This window comes from Aspergillus costaricaensis (genome assembly GCF_003184835.1).
Source record: "Aspergillus costaricaensis CBS 115574 unplaced genomic scaffold BO79scaffold_3, whole genome shotgun sequence".
Classification (NCBI taxonomy): domain Eukaryota; kingdom Fungi; phylum Ascomycota; class Eurotiomycetes; order Eurotiales; family Aspergillaceae; genus Aspergillus; species Aspergillus costaricensis.
In genome coordinates this window covers 1,035,443-1,051,962 of record NW_020291803.1, presented here as the reverse complement: position 1 = coordinate 1,051,962, position 16,520 = coordinate 1,035,443, and the positions used below count along the sequence as shown (strand labels likewise).

Sequence of the window (16,520 nt, the reverse complement as noted above, 5' to 3'; positions counted from 1 at the left end):
CGGAAAGTGACTTTTTTAGGGAGAGACAGTTGATAAGGCGAATTTGGGGGGGAAAGAATTGGGAAATGGGGGGAGGAGGGGGGGGGGGGGGGGGGGGAGGAGAAAGGGAAGAGGGGGTGAATGATTGAAGGTGGGAAAGGGACTGAGCGAGGCTGAACTCTGAATAGAATAAGTCGCCGCCACTCCGTCCTTCATTGGTCCAGGAACCCCGTTGCCTGAATGTGTGCCTGGGGCATGAATCTTTGTCACCCTGAGGCGGTGCATTCCCAGATCGTAGTCTAGTCCCGATAAAGTAACCACCAAGTGCACTAGCCTCAGAGCTTAGCCACCGCCCACCCCCCCAGAACCTCGAATCGTCCGTCCGCCGATACGCGACCAGTCTCCTGTTCACTACAAACTGCTACTATCACAATCCCTTCAGCCACCCCCAGAAACCTTGTTGGTATTACGGTTCTTGTCTGTGCTGGATCGACTTTTTTGGGACCAACCTGACGTTGAGCCCTCAAGGTTACTCCACCCTAGTTTCCCCGGCATTTCCCCCCCGCTCATCGACTGCGGAGACGTACATCCCTTTGCGCTACCGTCGTTCTCCGGACCATCACCTTCATACCCGACGCGCATCACTCTTTCCTCATTAGTTCCAAATTGCCCTCTCATTTCACTGGAGGGCGTGTCGGTGTGGTCGAAACGGATCCGGGAACATTGGAGGATGAAAGGGACCCGCGACCGATGGGTGTAATACGGAAGAAGACCGCCTCGCGCGGCACTGAAGCGGGCACCAAGTATCACTGTGATATCTGCTCGGTTGATGTGACTTCAACGGTACAGTCTGCGATCCGTGTTTTAAAAATCTTCGCCTCTTGTCGGCCTTAAACCTAATTTATCGGTCTCTTACTAGGTTCGCGTATCTTGCGCCCATCCCGCCTGCCACGAATACGATCTCTGCGTCCCCTGCTTCGCTGCCGGAGAGAAATCCAAGAACCATGACCCGTCCACGCATCCATTCCAGGTGATCGAACAGAACTCGGTCCCGATTTTCGAGGAGGACTGGGGTGCGGACGAGGAGCTCCTGCTGCTGGAAGGCGCCGAGATCTACGGACTGGGATCATGGGCGGACATTGCAGACCACATTGGTGGTTACCGCACCAAGGAGGAGGTTCGCGACCACTACATCAGCGCCTATATCGATAGCCCGAACTTCCCGTTACCGGAACGCGCCGATCCGGACGACAAGCGCCTTTCGGAGGCCATTTCGAAGGAAGAATTCCAGGCGCGGAAGAAACGCCGCATTGAAGAGCGCAAAGAGGCGGCCAAGGCAGCTCCACCTACAACACCGAAGCAGAAGCCTACTGCCAGTGTACCGGCTTGTCACGAAGTGCAGGGCTACATGCCGGGTCGATTGGAGTTTGAGACAGAGTTCATGAACGAAGCCGAGGAAGCGGTGCAGCACATGACATTTGAGCCTGGCGCGGGCGAGACGGCGAATGGCGAGACAGACGCGGAGATGGAATTGAAGATGACCGTGGTGGATATCTATAACTCGCGGCTTACGGCGCGCACGGAGCGCAAGAAGATCCTCTTCGAGCACAACCTCCTCGAGTACCGCAAGAACACGGCACTGGAGAAGAAGCGCACGAAAGAGGAGCGCGACTTGCTGAACAAGGCGAAGCCGTTTGCCCGGATGATGAACCACGATGATTTTGAAGAGTTTAACAAGGGTCTCGAGTACGAGCACAACCTGCGGCTAGCCATCACGCAGCTCCAGGAGTGGCGCCAGATGGGCATTGGTGATCTTAAAGGTGGAGAGAAATACGAACAGGAGAAGCAACAGCGGGCACAGCGGATGGTGCCGCAGGGCTCGTTTGATCGGTTCGCCAGCACGCGACCGACAAAGCAGTCGCAGCAACCAGAACAGCCGTCCGCTGCCAGCCAGCTGACGACCCCAGAGCTTCCTCTCCGGCTACAAAAGGCGTCCGGGGCGCCTAAGGCACCAGAGCCTGTCAACCCGCCGATGAATGATTTTGATCGGGCGTTTGCCGCCACCAATGGCGACGGGATCAGCACGCCGCAGCCAGTGAAGACCAAGTTTGTGATCCAGCCACTGAATGGAGTGATTCCGTGGAAGCTGGAGAACGAGGGAGCACCGGATCTGCACCTGCTGACCAAGGAGGAGGTCGAGGTGTGCAATGTGTTGCACATGCAGCCCAAGCCGTACCTAGTAATTAAGGAGACGTTATTGAAAGAGGCGATGAAGCAGGGCGGCAGTTTAAAGAAGAAGGACGCGCGAGCTATTTGCAAGGTAGCCCTCCCACCCTCTTTCTCCTCTGCCAGCAAAAAAAGAGTGAAATGGAATACTGACAAAGAACTCTACAGGTCGACAGTACCAAGACGAGTCGGATCTACGATTTCATGGTACACAGCGGCTGGATCAACAAGAGCTGAGCGTCTGATTTGCATGAGCAGGATACCACGTGGTTCTGTGTAAGGAGTTGCGGCGTTGTGAGGTAGATGATACGATTTACGGGTTTGATTAAGTGATTAAGTAGATGGACATATAGTTTATCTATACAAGGGACAAATATTAATCCTTCAATTAACTATAAAGTGAACAGACTTTATTATATTCTTTGAGACTTCCATGTAGCTACTACAGTCGACCATAAAACAAGAGACAATAATCGGAACCGATACCCACCGACTAACCACAGAACCAGTCTAGCGGCAAAAGTCCGTCTTCTCCGCATTCCAATCTAACCACTAACCAGCTTACCTTAGTATAACATCCGACCGAACCTCGGCATCATTTAAAGACCCGTAATCAATCAATCAAACACCTTTATAACAACACCACTCTCCCTTCTCCATCCAATTCCACCTACCTTAAACCCATCCCCCTCACCATACCCAAATCCATTTAACATCCAAAAGAAGGAAATAAAAAAAAAAGAAAATGGCACCAACCCTCCCCACCCCCCCTTCAAACACAATAACCCTCTCCCTCCCCCACCCACACGTCCTCCTAGTCACTCTCTCCCGACCCAAAGCATTAAACAGCATTTCCACCGCGGGCCACCACGACCTCCACGCCATCTGGACCTGGATGGACAATGAGCCCTCAATAAGAGTAGGCATATTGACCGGCTCCGGGAGGGCGTTTTGCGCGGGCGCAGACCTCAAAGGTAATACCCCCCCCTAACCCCATATCCCCCTCAATCCTCCACTACATCTCCCCCTCAACATAATACTCATGATACTCATATATAAACACAGAATGGGACTCCACCGTCCAAACCCCCTCCTCATCCACCACCACCCCAGCCATGCCCCCCAGCGGCTTCGGGGGCCTCTCCCGACGGAGCGGCAAAAAGCCTATCATCTGCGCGGTGAACGGGCTCTGCCTGGGGGGTGGATGCGAGATGGTGCTCAACGCCGACATGGTGATCGCTTCTTCTAAAGCGTATTTCGGGTTGCCGGAGGTGCAGCGTGGGGTGGTAGCGTGGGCGGGGGCGTTGCCGCGGTTGGGGAGGATCGTGGGACGACAGAGGGCGATGGAGATGGCGTTGACGGGGAGGAAGGTGCCTGCGGAGGAGGCGGAGAGGTGGGGGATTGTGAATGAGGTTGTTGGTGATGATGGTGGGAAAGGGGTGGTGGAGAGGGCGGTGGAGGTTGCGGTGCAGATTGCGGGGAATAGTCCTGATGCGGTGTTGGTTAGTCGGGAGGGAGTCAAGTTGGGGTGGGAGGGGATTGGGGTTGAGGAGGCGACGGGGTTGTTGATGGAGGGGTGGTCGGACAAGTTGAATCAGGGGGAGAATATCAGGGAGGGTTTGAGGGCGTTTGTGGAAAAGAGGAAGCCCGTCTGGAGGGATAGTAAGTTGTAAATAATAGGTTAAGACTTATATCGGCTACTGTTTATGAGAGACCTGGCATAGGTTCATGTTCAGTCATGTAGTATTCGTGCTAGTTGCCTGCAACTATGTACATCATTATCATGTTATGACTATGCTAATCCGTTTCCATACCCATGCTCCATATCCGCGCCGACCAGTGTTCGCCGTATCCCAGATGGCCTGTCACCGTCCTGCGGTGTGGCCAGTTGTACATGCAGGTGATCGACTCGGAATGCTTTCGCAGTTTTCGTAATCGTAATCGTGAACATTAAAGAAGACAGTGTGCAACAACAGCAATGCCTTTACTTCGTCCCCTGCTGCACCTTGCGCACCCGCTCCAGCACGGCAGGATACAGAGGGTGTTTCTCTTCCAGGCCGGTGAGGTTGCTGGTGGCATCTTCCGCCGACTGTTCTTGAAGGATGTTGGCGAGCTCGGCACTCTCGTCGTCACCAGGCACGTTCTGGAAGCGCAGAGCCATCTCGACAGCGTCCATCAAAGAGTCATACTTCATGCCGCGCTCGGCGAGCTGTGAAGCCGGTCCAATGAAACGCTCCTTGCGAGACAGCTTGCGCAGGGGAGCACGACCCACGCGTTCGACATTGTCCTCCAGATAAGGGTTGGAGATGCGGCTGACGATCTTATCGACGTACTCCTTCTGCTCCTCCTCTGAGATGTCGTGCTTGGCCACGATGAGTGAGGCAGTCTCCTCAAGAACCTTGTGAACAAGTCCACGGATCTCCTTGTCCTCCAGAGCGTCGGCAATCATTTTCTTGCCCCGGAAGTGACCAAAGTAGGCGGTAGTAGCATGTCCGGTGTTGACAGTGAACAATTTGCGCTCAATGTATGGCTCCAGATTGTCGACCCAGTGGATGGCAGGAATGTCTGGGTGGCCAACAGAGCCAAAGGGTGTCTTCTCGACAGCCCATTCGTAGAACTTCTCAATGCGGACATCGAGGCCACTGTTGGGAGCTTGCTGAGGGACGATGCGGTCAATGGCAGAGTTGGCAAACTGGGCCCGGTCGTACAGGGACTCAACGCGGTCCTGGCTGGTGTGCTGCTTGATGAAGCCGTGCAGGGTGTCGGTAGCACCAATGGCATTCTCACAGGCAATAACAGCGACAGGCTTAGACTCTGTGCGAGCATCGATACCCTTGGCAATGACAGGGGCGATGAACTTGAGAATGTTGGGGCCCACAGCACAGGTCACGACATCAGCTGTAGCAATCTCTTGGATGACGTCGCTCTCATGGGTCTTGGAGTTGATGGCACGGTAGTTGGTGATGGTGGTGGTGTGCTCACCCTCCTCACTGACCTCAGTCACATTGTACGACTTGTTCTGCTGCAGAGCCTCGACCATCTTGTCCATGACATCGACGAAGACTACTTCGTAGTCCGCCTTGTGGAGGAACTCGGCGACGAAGCCACGGCCGATGTTACCACCGCCGAACTGAATAGCCTTCTTTCCCATGATGTAGTAAAGTATGACTTAGTAGAAGGGAGGTTGAGGTTGAGGTTGAGATAAGAGTAATTGGAAGACTGATCAAGTGAAGAAGTTGATCAGTAGTAGTATGAAAGGTGATTTGATATCGCGAAGAGAAGAGTGGTGTTGAAGACAAAGGAAGGTTGAGAATTGAAGAGGAGAGGATGGAGAGAAGAAGAGGGGGGAATGGAGGGGTATATAAAGTATAATGAGCGAAATAAGAGTGAATGAGGCAGTCACGATGGAAACAACGGGAAAGTGCAACGGTGAATGAAACCAAGACTTTTTTTCACGATGTTCGGGCCAATTCCAGTAAGTGGGGGAAAAAGACACACGCAGTGACTATGATCCAAGTAAAAGTGAACTAGACTAACTGACTATGACTTAATGGATCACGATGAGGCCCAATCCAAGCCCTTCCAAACAGGACCAGAGCCGGCCGTTCCAATGAGCGGCGATGACGCAGGCCCAAAGCGGATTGGCCATGCGGGCATTTTCAAGCCCTGCACGCCTCCTCCCCTTACTTTGCTTCTATCCCAATCAGACACGGCCACTGTCATGGTCCCGGTTGATTCCGCACCCACAGACAATCCTGTCCTTGTCGCATGTGCGACTGTGCCATCGTGAGGTTGACGACGCGATAAACTAATGGCTCGTTGGCCCGTTAGCCCGCATGGCCATCGACTAACTATAGTCTACGTACGACTACTGGTGCTACTGTAAGTCATGTCACAGATTCTCATCCCAGCCGGTTCTAATCCGTCTGTCTTCCTAACAAGTCATCTTCCCTGAACATTGTGTACCTATACTTCGACCGCTGACCTATAATGGGCTTGGCTGGTGGGTGCTGCTTGTTGGTCCTGTTCTCAGGTCTCCTACATCATTCCCCTGACTATCATCATCGTCCAACCGGTCGTTAACATCATCATCATGGAATCAAATCGAGTATCCACCAGGGGTTGACCCACCGCTGGTGTCAGGCCAGCGATAGAATGGATAATTCAAAGAGATTCTACTGTTAGCGCTGGACGATGCCGGGAACGAGCAGCGCCGGAGGGGCCAAGAGAGGCCATGCGCCCTCGTCATTCGACCCGAGCCCAAACCTACTCCACTGGTGACGTGACCGGTTCTTCCCCTCAAGCAACGCTACGCTGCACTGTACCACACTATCGTCGGTTACCCCCAGTGGATGCGATCAACAATGGACGGCCGTAGAATCCCTTTCATGGGGTTTCTGTGGGTCTTTATATCCGGCTCCCTCTTATCCCCAAGACAAACCCAATAGCTTCATGTTCTATAGCCTGGCCGGATGTATTCCTTGCATTTCGATTCATTTCTATCCGCACTATCTACCCTTTCCATCAAATACAGTCCCTATTCCTCTTCTTTCCATCACTGATTTCCCTCCTTTTCCGTCTCCACCCCGGGAGATGGTTCCGCACTGGATTTGACCGATTCATAGTCCGAGTGCATGAGGGACTTAGCTTGATCATCACAGTCACCTGCAAGGGTGCCTGTCTCTGCTCGGCTCCGGTCGACCAGCACCGTCAATAAACTGGTGATGCCTCCCGTCAACATCAACCCAGTGGCGGCCCAAGTCATTCCCAAAAATTGGGGTCCGTACTCGGCACTCACACCCATATCGCGGCCATGGTCATTGACGAGATCGACAAATTGAAACGCGATAACCGTCGCAATAATCGAGGAGATTCCGAGCATGATAAACCCCAGCTAGCACGTGGTTAGTGCTGGGATCATCCCAATCATATGTCTGGGGAGGGCTCTTTACCAGTAATGCCGCTAATTCCATGACGGACTGCCGTGGTCCGCGCCGAACCAGCCAATACAATCTGCCCACTATCGCCAAGCCTGCAGCCCCGGCTCCGATGCAGTAAAAAATCCCTATACTCCGGCTGGTCATGCTGAACGCATGGAAATCATCTGTAACGGCATCGGGCCATCCCAGGTTCGAAAGTGAAGTGGTGTTACCGGTTTCATTCAACAACACCACGGAGGGATTAAAGGCAAAGGGCAACGTGGCTTTGGAGCAATTTGAAAAACGTCTGTTGCCTGCCATGAGATCTCCTTCGCAATACGACATCACATAAATGGAGTAGAAGTCATGTATCCCCGTATTCCGGCTCTGTTCTGAAGAAAGAATCTATGCGAGGTATCTCAGCTGACTGACTAGACACTAACGTGCAACCAGAGAGGTCGATCGGGGCTCAAACTAACCGTGAATATATCGACACCTGGGAGCACCGTCAATTGTGTGCCCGCGAAGAGACATAATAAAGTGAGGATAAAAGCGATAAACGCTGTTATCGTGGGGAAGTAGTTCACCAAGCGACCCATGGTGAAAGATGATCTGCCTCTCTACTAAAATTGTTTGCGACAAAGCTTATTTGATGAATATTGCAGCATGATAACCATGAGGGGAATTGCCCGCTCGTAGACGACATGAGCGATAACTTAAAGGATCCCAACCGCCGTGCATTCATCATTCCTTGAGATGGCCGGTATACATCATCTTTGGGAGACAGCAATGATCCCAACTTCCTCTCCTCCTTCAAGCACGTGGCGGTTCCCCAGCTGCATTGGTCGCGGGTACTGCCAGAGATTCCAATTGGCCGACGCGAGCCGTTGGGAATGTGCATGCTCAATTTATCAGGGTTGGCATGTTCATTCTTGAGGGACCGCCCGCTTGAAGAATGCCCGCCTACCGGGAACATTCGAGCTGAAAGAATCAAAAAGGTCCAGATCCTGGATTTGTCATTTGCTTCCCTGAACAACGCTGTTGAATTGGCAGACTCTGGTTCGTAAGGCGGTTGTTCTTTGGACTCGACACCCTGAAAGAACAAATTCTACAGATGGCCCTTTTGGAAAAGTCGTCACCCTAGAAAAGTCTTCATCGTATTTCCCACCGAACGCCAATCTTACCTAAGTAGGAATTCGAGACACTGTAGTGACACTACATCCTCAACAACTTCAAAAACCTATGCCTCTAGGGGTGGCCTTAGGAGGAATCTCTTCGAGACTTGTTTCCACACACAGTGATTCTACCGGGCAGTGGCACAAGTCACCTTTGATCCATTTTTCTGTAGATACGCACTTTGCTATCTTCAGACCAAACGTAGAATCGAACCTCCCACCAACAACCACCTCATTTCGTATCACAAAGAAATCTCAGTCAACCCAAGAGAAGTCTTGGCTCTTGATGTTCAGCAGACTATAGTTCTAAGAATAACTAATGGTATATGCCACATTTTTCAAGTATGACGCCCTACGAATAGCTGCAGTTGGACATTTGAATAAAATAAGGACATTACTGCTACACCAATTAGGCTCTCTCTATACCAGACTTTGCTCATGCTACATTATCTGCCAATTTCAAAAGATAGGTCTGCTTTCTATGAGACAAAGCCCTATGTTTAATGCTCACCACCTTCTTAATATAGCAGTATACTATCTGAGGCAGTAGTTCAAATCTCGGCCAGTCAAATAGGCCTTTGCTTGATGCCCGTCTGCAAAGTTTACTTCATACGCACTACAGAGCTACTAGTCTCTGCTGGTGCTTCACTAAACTATGTTTAGGTAGCAGCGCTTGAGTCAAGGAGGTTTTAAAACTTCCCCATGAGCATCCGCATTCCTTTCGCGATCAGGTGGCCCCAACCCAGATCTTGACTTTCTCCAAGTTAACCTAAATTTGCTATTTTGGGGAATGTATCAGCCGTTGATTGAACTCAGATAGTAGATAATGGTTAGTCATGAAAACACTCATGCCATGAAAAAAAGCTATTTTTAATGCATCAGAGATTGACAATAGTATTTCCCAGCTACTTCACTCAAACAGGGATCTTCACTATTCTTCCATTGGCATTGGGAAGTCACTTGCCACCATTCCCATGGACGAGATTATTTCCCCCTATTTAAGACTTCCCATTGATCTCAATCTTCTACTTTCGCATCTATCCGCATCTCTCATCTTCTCTGATCAATAACTTAAGTGTCCTTTCATCATATGTATGCAAGCCAAAGAAGATATATATAATAGTACTGCACTCATATCAAAGCCCACTACGAAATAGAATGCTGGTTGTTGTGCCTCGCAATAAACACAGATAGTGTAATCCATTGATACCAAACACTCCTCCATCCGAAGCAGAGCCCCAGAAGCTATATCATAAGGCATCAACACATTGAAATCTACTACCATCAAGGCTAATGACACGGGATAAATACTATCACTGAACCACAATGACTAATGTGCTTCTTCCGTGGCCAAACAGCCATATTGATCTAAGTACGTACCGCATGTATATACATTCTCTCATGGCATGATGGTACTCGAGTGCCTACGCGACATACTACTAGTAGTAGAGCAACCCTGAGGACGAAATATACGGTTACGCTTCAGAATGACGACAGACCTGCTGTTGATTCAGCAGGAGATACTACTTACTTCCCTATTTAAAGCCAGTATGACATATATGGTAAGGAAACATCTAGTTCCATATACGAATATTCACCATATAATATTGTCTTCCAAAGTGGATTGTTCCATACTAATAATGAACAAAACCCTATTTTACGTTGACTACTCACGAGCGACTACTCAACTCGGCGTCGACGAGCTCCACATTTTAGATGGACTTGATAACATACATAGTCTAATTATAAAAACCTCTCCATACATTTCAGGATACAGGGCAAAGGTTCACAGTAGTCGACGAGTTTATAAGCTATTCATTACGAGTCCACGATGCGCACCAACAGCAGAAAAAAATATTTGATACCGATTAGATATGTTTACTTACTGCAGTTAACCCAGGCGTTAGGCAATGTGGACCTTGTTGGTTACTGTTAATCCCTATTTGTTTCTTTTTACGTATTGGCGGACGTGGATATTTACACAGATCGTCTCATGATTATGGATGTGGGAGGATTGGGGAGACTGAAGAGCTGATGATTGTACTTTCTCCGAATAGCTGTGCTGGTGGAAAGACATGGACCACTCAACTGATAGTTGATACATCTGGATCTGAATTGTTCAAGCAACACACACTGCGACTGGAGGACGGTAACGACATATTCAGTGCAGTGACAAGATACTACTAATTTTGAATGTGATAACAGAATCCAGGATCATCTACAATGATAGTATATAATATGGAGGATGTTGTGTTATCGCCGTTCCTTTTACGATTACATGAGAGGTAATTCTCTCTGAGGCATCTCCATGTATAGATCTGCTCATGACATTGATGGCTTCGGTACCCTCGTCACTGGTAAGACTAGATGACTGATAAGTCGCTATTCTCAGCAAACTCTCGCCGACGAGGTTGAGACATGCTGATTATGGGCAAATCTCCAAGTGTGGTGAGATTTGGGCCTGCAGGAGCAACGATGTCAAGATCGGTTTTACAGGGCATTCAGTCTTACCACGGGTCAGGGAGTACCAAGTTGCAGTCAACGGTTTAGAACCAGTAATAGCTGTTTAAATTTCCCATGATCCCGCGGGGGTGCAAGGAAAAGGGCGATTGAGTTGACTAAGGTTCCTTAATCATATCAGGTCGATGATCACCTTACTCGGTTCAGGGAAGGACGAGAACAGTATTATTTCTAGTTGAAGTTCGACTGTGCAGCTTAGTCTTCTTTCTTCCTTGATTGATATTTCCTCTGTTTTGCAGCTGTGGCTTCATTCGTACTCCTCATAGCTTAGATAGTTAGTGGATCAGACACTTATTCATTTATGATATATTATCTAACTGAAGCCCAGGTGAAGCGAAAAGCACATATGTAGAACCAAAAGGGTATCAGATACATTGCTGCTGTTGGGGTATGTAAAGAAAGCGAGCGTATATAGGATCGATCCTCGAAAGTATGCTGTAAGGGAATGGATCATTAAGGCTGGAAAGGATAGATATGTCCCATGAGTAGGGGTATATTATCAACATAAGGGTAGTACGCATATCAAGGCCGTTGACCGAGAGGTGAAGTGAAAAGCCTTAATTTGAATGACAGTAAGAAAAAAAAGAATCCGAAGACAGATCAAAATGCTACACCAACAGCTGAATGACGATACTCGTAATACTGGGTAAGCATCTCGTCATAAACTTCGGGCTCCTGGTGCTGTGGCTGTTCGGCCTCGTAGATTGTGGGATAGGTGTGTTCTTCTGTCACGGTTGGAAAGGTCTGTTTGGGTGAGAATGGGCTGCCAAGAGGAAGGTCAAAGTTCCGTGATTCAGTGCTCGATGCTTGCATGGTTGGGGCTACTGTCGTGCCGCTGGCGAGAGACGGGGTGGCCTTGTGGCCTCCGGTGAGGTTGGTAATGGTTGATGCGAGCGTAGAGCCGCTTAGCGTCCGCGACCGGATGCGAAATGGCCCCTTGTCGCTGGTTTTGATCGGGTTGGAGAAAAGGAAGTTTGGCTTGTTGGGCGTTTGAAAGAGCCACTGGGTAACACGTCCCGAGCGGGTTGGGGTCCGATTGGGGTTCTCCGATGGTGTGGTCGGAGGTCGGCTTTCGGAGGGAGTGGTAGGTGGGTGATACGTACTGCCTGAAGAAGGGGAATCCTCCTCAGTTGGAATAGAAGGTAAGGGCCTGTCCTGCAGGCTGGATTTGGTGGGAGTCCTAGGGACCGAGGATGTAGAGGCCTTGTGGGTGTCCCGGTGTAGCTCGTTCCTAGCCAGGGACGTGCTGCCACCCCTTAAATCCAGCCTGGGAGTGGTTGAAGGAACCGCACTTGGGGTCAAGCCAGTGACCGCAGAGCTACGTTGTGAAAAATGAGGGATTAAGGGACTGGTGACTGGAGGATTCTTCTCTAATAACTGGAGCTGTTCTTGGGTTGGCAATGAAGACCGACGGGAGCCTGACCCGACCGGCTTTCTCGCAAGCTGGAACGACGAAGATGGTCGGTGAGTTCGCGGTTGCGATATCCGGCCCATTTCGGTGGACGAGAGAGCCCGCGGGGGCCGTGAAATGACCTGCTTGCGGTCGTGCTCGAGAGGGAAGTCTTCAAACTTGGGAAGATCCGGGAGTCTGTTGCCTGGGGTATTGAAGCTCAACTCCAGGGGACGATATTCATCCAGTTCCGTCAGGAACATTGAGACTCTTCTAAACTCTGAGGGTCCACTGATCCTCACGGGAGCAGTTGACTTCCTCTTGAGCGACATGCTAGCTCGATTGGACGCTCGCGATGCCCGGGTCCTGCCCTCAACCACCCATGACTGTAGCGATGATACCCGCGGCTGAGGGCTTGGACTGGGCAAGTCATCGTAGCCGGTGAGGTTCATCGGAGGAACGAGATGAGGTTGAGTATGGCATACTTTCATTTCTCGTTCGACACCTGCAAGGGACAACAGTCAGTCCCCATGTCTGAGAGGGAGGAGTTGTGTAGTAGAAGAGAAAGTATGGGGAAAGCTATACCTTTTTGCTTCATAGCCTGTTGATGACGAAAGCTCTCATCGTCGCCCCTCCCGCTCAGGCAGAACAAACAGGAAGATATCCAGCCAGTGAATATGGAGCCTGCCTGCTCAATTGCCTGCATCATGGCTGCCAGCGCATCAGCAGTGATGCTCCATCGCCCAGTGGCCAGAGAGGGAGGACTGGGTGGGGACCGGAAGAAAAGGCAGGCAGCAAAGGCGCGAGCAGGCGATGCACGAGGCAGGTCAATGAAACACTAATACGAGACATCTGCCCAGCGGGGATGCAGGAGAATTAAATCGGAGGGTCCGGGAAGAGGGGGGGCCCATGAGGGCGCTGATATGAGAGAGAGTGTGTGTGAGAGAAAGAGAGGCTGGGAAGGTTAAAGTAAAACAAAGAAAGCGAGTAAATAAGCAGGAAGATGAAGGAGGGAAGCGGGACAAGAGTAAGTACTAGGGTTCTGGTGACCAACCATCTCTCCCAACTGTCCCATTTCCCTCCCCGCGATAAGTGTCAAAGTAGTAAACAACAGAAAAAGCGGCGACCGCTTGATGGCTATTGTCCCCCTGATTCATCAATAATGGGAGATTTGGAAGTAGCAGAGCAGCTAAGGAGATGGTGCCATGCAGTCAGTCCAAGGCACCCGCTAAACTAGCTGGCAACCAATAACCGCCACGATGTGCCCCTCCTCGACAGCGTGTCGGCGTGTCGATCAGCCATCAATCCATCAACTGATAGCCATGTCACCCTCTCGGCGCCTAATGGTTGCCCTCCATTTGCTCGGATCGCTGAGGATGTGTGATCCGGTCAGCAGCAGATGGCATTCACACTTCACACTTCACACTTCACACTCACACCAGATCAACTCATTAGACGGAAACAAATTTAGATACTCGGTGCCTGACTTGACTGTAGTGTCCCCCACCCCCCAAATTCAACTTTCGCAGCTTTCCCCTGGTTTCATCCTTCATCTCCTGTCTTCTCGTATCGATAAAACATTTCATGGTTTCATTCATCTTACATATCCTATGCTTCAAGAAAATATTTGCAGATGCGCCCCCATATGTAATAAAGCCACTGAAATTGGCGGGGATGGGTCTGTGCATGAAGCATGCTCTGCTCCCCTTAGCGATCCCACACATTCTCCTCTTCCAGCCCTCCATATGCCCAATTTGGCCGCGTCGTCGGTTCATCATCTCCTGCTCGCTCGGTTGGGCTTGCAGCTCTGGTATTCTCCATCGTGCCATCTGCGCTATTTTCAAGATAGCCTGGCCGTTCATCAACTGGCTCCCCAGAGGGTCTCCTAAGTGAAAGGTCAGTGCTGTTCCATTCCGCCGCAGAAAGATGAGATATATGAGATGTTGCAACATACTGGAAGTGCCTCTGGTCGGGCTCCAGCCAGGTCGATCCGAACGCCTTCTGTGTATGCACTCTTTCCGCTTCCTCTGCTTTGTGGTCCTCAACCACCAAGTCCACTAGCTGACTGCGCTGGGAGCTGTGGGATATGGACGAGCTAGTCTCCTGACGAACTGTCTGGCGACCGTTGGGGGTTTCCCTGCGAGAACTACGGGAACTGCCTTCACTTCGTGGGGTGCCTCCGCCATTGTTGATGCGGGACTTACGGTGCTTTCGCGTCCGTTTCACCGCTCCAGGATTTTGTAGATTTGGGGAGCTTCGGTGGTGTATTTGCCGCTGATCCTCCGGCACTTCGTTGGCTGTGATCACGGGATACTGATTGCAATTAGCTCATCGATGTCCTGGACTAGAGCGCCATACAGCTTGACTTACATTCCAGTCGCCGAATTCAAGAGTGCGTGCATTGGCAAAGAGTCTCTCATCCTCATCGTCAAGACCCATCTCTTCAATGTCACTGTTCGATCGGAATCGACTGAGCATGCTGCTTCGTCGATCGCGACTGCTTCCTTCAGACCCTGACAGTAATGGCGTTCGACTGTTAACCTCGCCTGGCTTGGGGATCCAGTATTTCGCTTTACCCCCACGCTCATACCGCATGCCGTGCATCACTCGCCTGACACGGGAGTTGGACTCGGCATGAGGGATGATGTGATCACCGGAATCAAAGAGTCTGTACTCGTAGTTTTCTCCTCGAAGGGTCATCTTTGTGTCTTCAATAAGGTCGCGGATACCAAAGGAATCGCGAAGGGCAAACTTCACAGGCAGACGGGCAGCTGAAATGGTGGAGTCGGCGTAGTCATGCCAGGAGAAAGCGTACCAGTGGGTAATGGCGAAGAATGGCATCTCAAAGCAGATCAAACTGTCCTGAATCGCAGCGGCGAGATTGTCGGGTGTATATCCCGCCACGCCGTTGGATAGAGCGCCCAGCCACTGCAAGATGGACAAGAAAAAGCCTTGCCAGTAAGAAGCAAAAATGATAAGCTTGACACACAGGAACTTAGGAACCGGACGGAATGGTGCCAGGTCGTTGTGCAAACAGACCCAAAACATGGCTAACGAATAGAGACTTATGGTCACGCTGACATTGTACACGATACCCGTCCAGAGATACCCCGATGTCAAGCCCAGATAGCCTTCCTGATAAGTGTCCGTCGCTTTCATGACAATAGAGATGATAGCCAGAATTGGCTTAAGCCATGTATACTGAAGAATCCCACGCTTGACAGCCAAGAAGGTCTGAGGGTCGGAGATATCCACTTTGGGCAGGATATGGTTCAATGGCCAAGCATGTTGAATTGGAGGACGTCCATGAGTCATGATAATCAATGCTCTCTCGCCTCCAAGAAAGTTGATGAGTAGTTGGAAGAAGGTATAGATCGTGAACGCCTGCAGTGCACCGTAAGCATGTGGCTAGCTAGTTGTCGGCGCGCATAGCTTACCTCGTAGACATCGCGAACGGGGTCCAGCCACATCGCCGCTTTCAATGATATAATGCTAGCCCAGGAGGAAACCGCATAGATGGGGACCCTATTGCAATCAGCATTGCGCCAACATGGTTGTCAATACAAGTGGAGACGGACATCAACAGTATGCGGACAACATATCGCTGGAGGAGTGGTTTTCGATAGTTTTTCCTATGCCACAGTCAGAACAGAACTAGGATGAGATGGAAGGTTTGGATGGTCGTACGTCTGAAGCCATATGGACCTAAGATTGAGATGATCGCTTGTTATCAGCACATGTACCCTTCGGGGGCCACCAGGGGCAGCGGGGAAGGAGAGCTTGCTCACAGGAGAGACAGAAGTGAAGCTACCAGCGCAGAAACACCAGCGACTATCACCACCGCTCGTGCCAGGCTCGAGCCTGTACCACCGAAGGATGAAATGCTACTCATGATCAACAAGTTATCGGTAATCGCGGTAGTTGACCGCGTGCGCTTTCAAGGCAGTGTCCGCGGGCAGAGCATTCCGTTTCAGACCACCAAAATGTCACCAAGCGCCGGACATGATCATCGGACAGGTATATTCGTGGAGCTGAAAACTTCCCAAGACCTTCCACAGCGAAGAGCTCCCTCGCATGACGGGTGGGAGAGAAAGCAAGGTCGTGCGGTGAATATTGCGTGGACATCGGGGGGGTGGGATCCTTATCCATCAGGCCCATTCCTCCGCTCTAGCTTGAGACACCGCCTACTGACACACTGTGACTGGTTCCGTGACGGCAGCCTAGTCTGAGCTAAGCTGGTCTAGTGCGCGTCCGCCGCCCGTCCCTCCGTCGGAGCTTCCCCGTCCTCTCCACCATCTTTTTGTCACCCAA

General features: G+C 50.8%; 6 protein-coding genes across 6 annotated transcripts; 2 read left to right on the top strand and 4 right to left on the bottom strand.

Moving 5' to 3' along the window:
• The first annotated feature begins 407 nt into the window (after positions 1-407).
• Positions 408-2,599, top strand: adaB (chromatin-binding transcription regulator ADA2). Its single transcript, XM_025688283.1, has 3 exons — positions 408-822; positions 899-2,299; positions 2,374-2,599. Exons 1-3 carry the CDS (start codon positions 730-732, stop codon positions 2,440-2,442), a joined length of 1,563 nt encoding a protein of 520 aa, XP_025544080.1. The 5' UTR covers positions 408-729; the 3' UTR covers positions 2,443-2,599.
• A 351-nt stretch (positions 2,600-2,950) lies between these two features.
• On the top strand, positions 2,951-3,878 carry BO79DRAFT_284726 (enoyl-CoA hydratase/isomerase family protein; the record flags this gene model as incomplete). Its single annotated transcript, XM_025688282.1, has 2 exons — positions 2,951-3,179; positions 3,271-3,878. 2 exons carry the CDS (start codon positions 2,951-2,953, stop codon positions 3,876-3,878), a joined length of 837 nt encoding a protein of 278 aa, XP_025544079.1.
• Positions 3,879-3,930: 52 nt separating this feature from the next.
• BO79DRAFT_206968 (mannitol-1-phosphate 5-dehydrogenase) lies at positions 3,931-5,661 on the bottom strand. Its single transcript, XM_025682084.1, has one exon. It carries the CDS (start codon positions 5,354-5,356, stop codon positions 4,190-4,192), a length of 1,167 nt encoding a protein of 388 aa, XP_025544078.1. The 5' UTR covers positions 5,357-5,661; the 3' UTR covers positions 3,931-4,189.
• A 1,099-nt stretch (positions 5,662-6,760) lies between these two features.
• BO79DRAFT_242792 (SUR7/PalI family protein) lies at positions 6,761-8,214 on the bottom strand (the record flags this gene model as incomplete). The annotated part of the gene is made up of 3 exons (XM_025685231.1): positions 7,604-8,214; positions 7,158-7,529; positions 6,761-7,099 (listed from the first exon to the last, which is right to left on the bottom strand). Exons 1-3 carry the CDS (start codon positions 7,721-7,723, stop codon positions 6,761-6,763), a joined length of 831 nt encoding a protein of 276 aa, XP_025544077.1. The 5' UTR covers positions 7,724-8,214.
• A 2,831-nt stretch (positions 8,215-11,045) lies between these two features.
• Positions 11,046-13,356, bottom strand: BO79DRAFT_235085 (uncharacterized protein). Its single transcript, XM_025684449.1, has 2 exons — positions 12,795-13,356; positions 11,046-12,714 (listed from the first exon to the last, which is right to left on the bottom strand). Exons 1-2 carry the CDS (start codon positions 12,916-12,918, stop codon positions 11,420-11,422), a joined length of 1,419 nt encoding a protein of 472 aa, XP_025544076.1. The 5' UTR covers positions 12,919-13,356; the 3' UTR covers positions 11,046-11,419.
• Positions 13,357-13,744: 388 nt separating this feature from the next.
• BO79DRAFT_187619 (OSTA/TMEM184 family protein) lies at positions 13,745-16,149 on the bottom strand. The gene is made up of 7 exons (XM_025680553.1): positions 15,998-16,149; positions 15,897-15,914; positions 15,788-15,841; positions 15,647-15,734; positions 14,580-15,593; positions 14,164-14,522; positions 13,745-14,094 (listed from the first exon to the last, which is right to left on the bottom strand). The coding sequence occupies exons 1-7, from the start codon at positions 16,099-16,101 to the stop codon at positions 13,917-13,919; spliced, it is 1,815 nt and encodes a 604-aa protein (XP_025544075.1). The 5' UTR covers positions 16,102-16,149; the 3' UTR covers positions 13,745-13,916.
• Between the last annotated feature and the right edge of the window lie 371 nt (positions 16,150-16,520).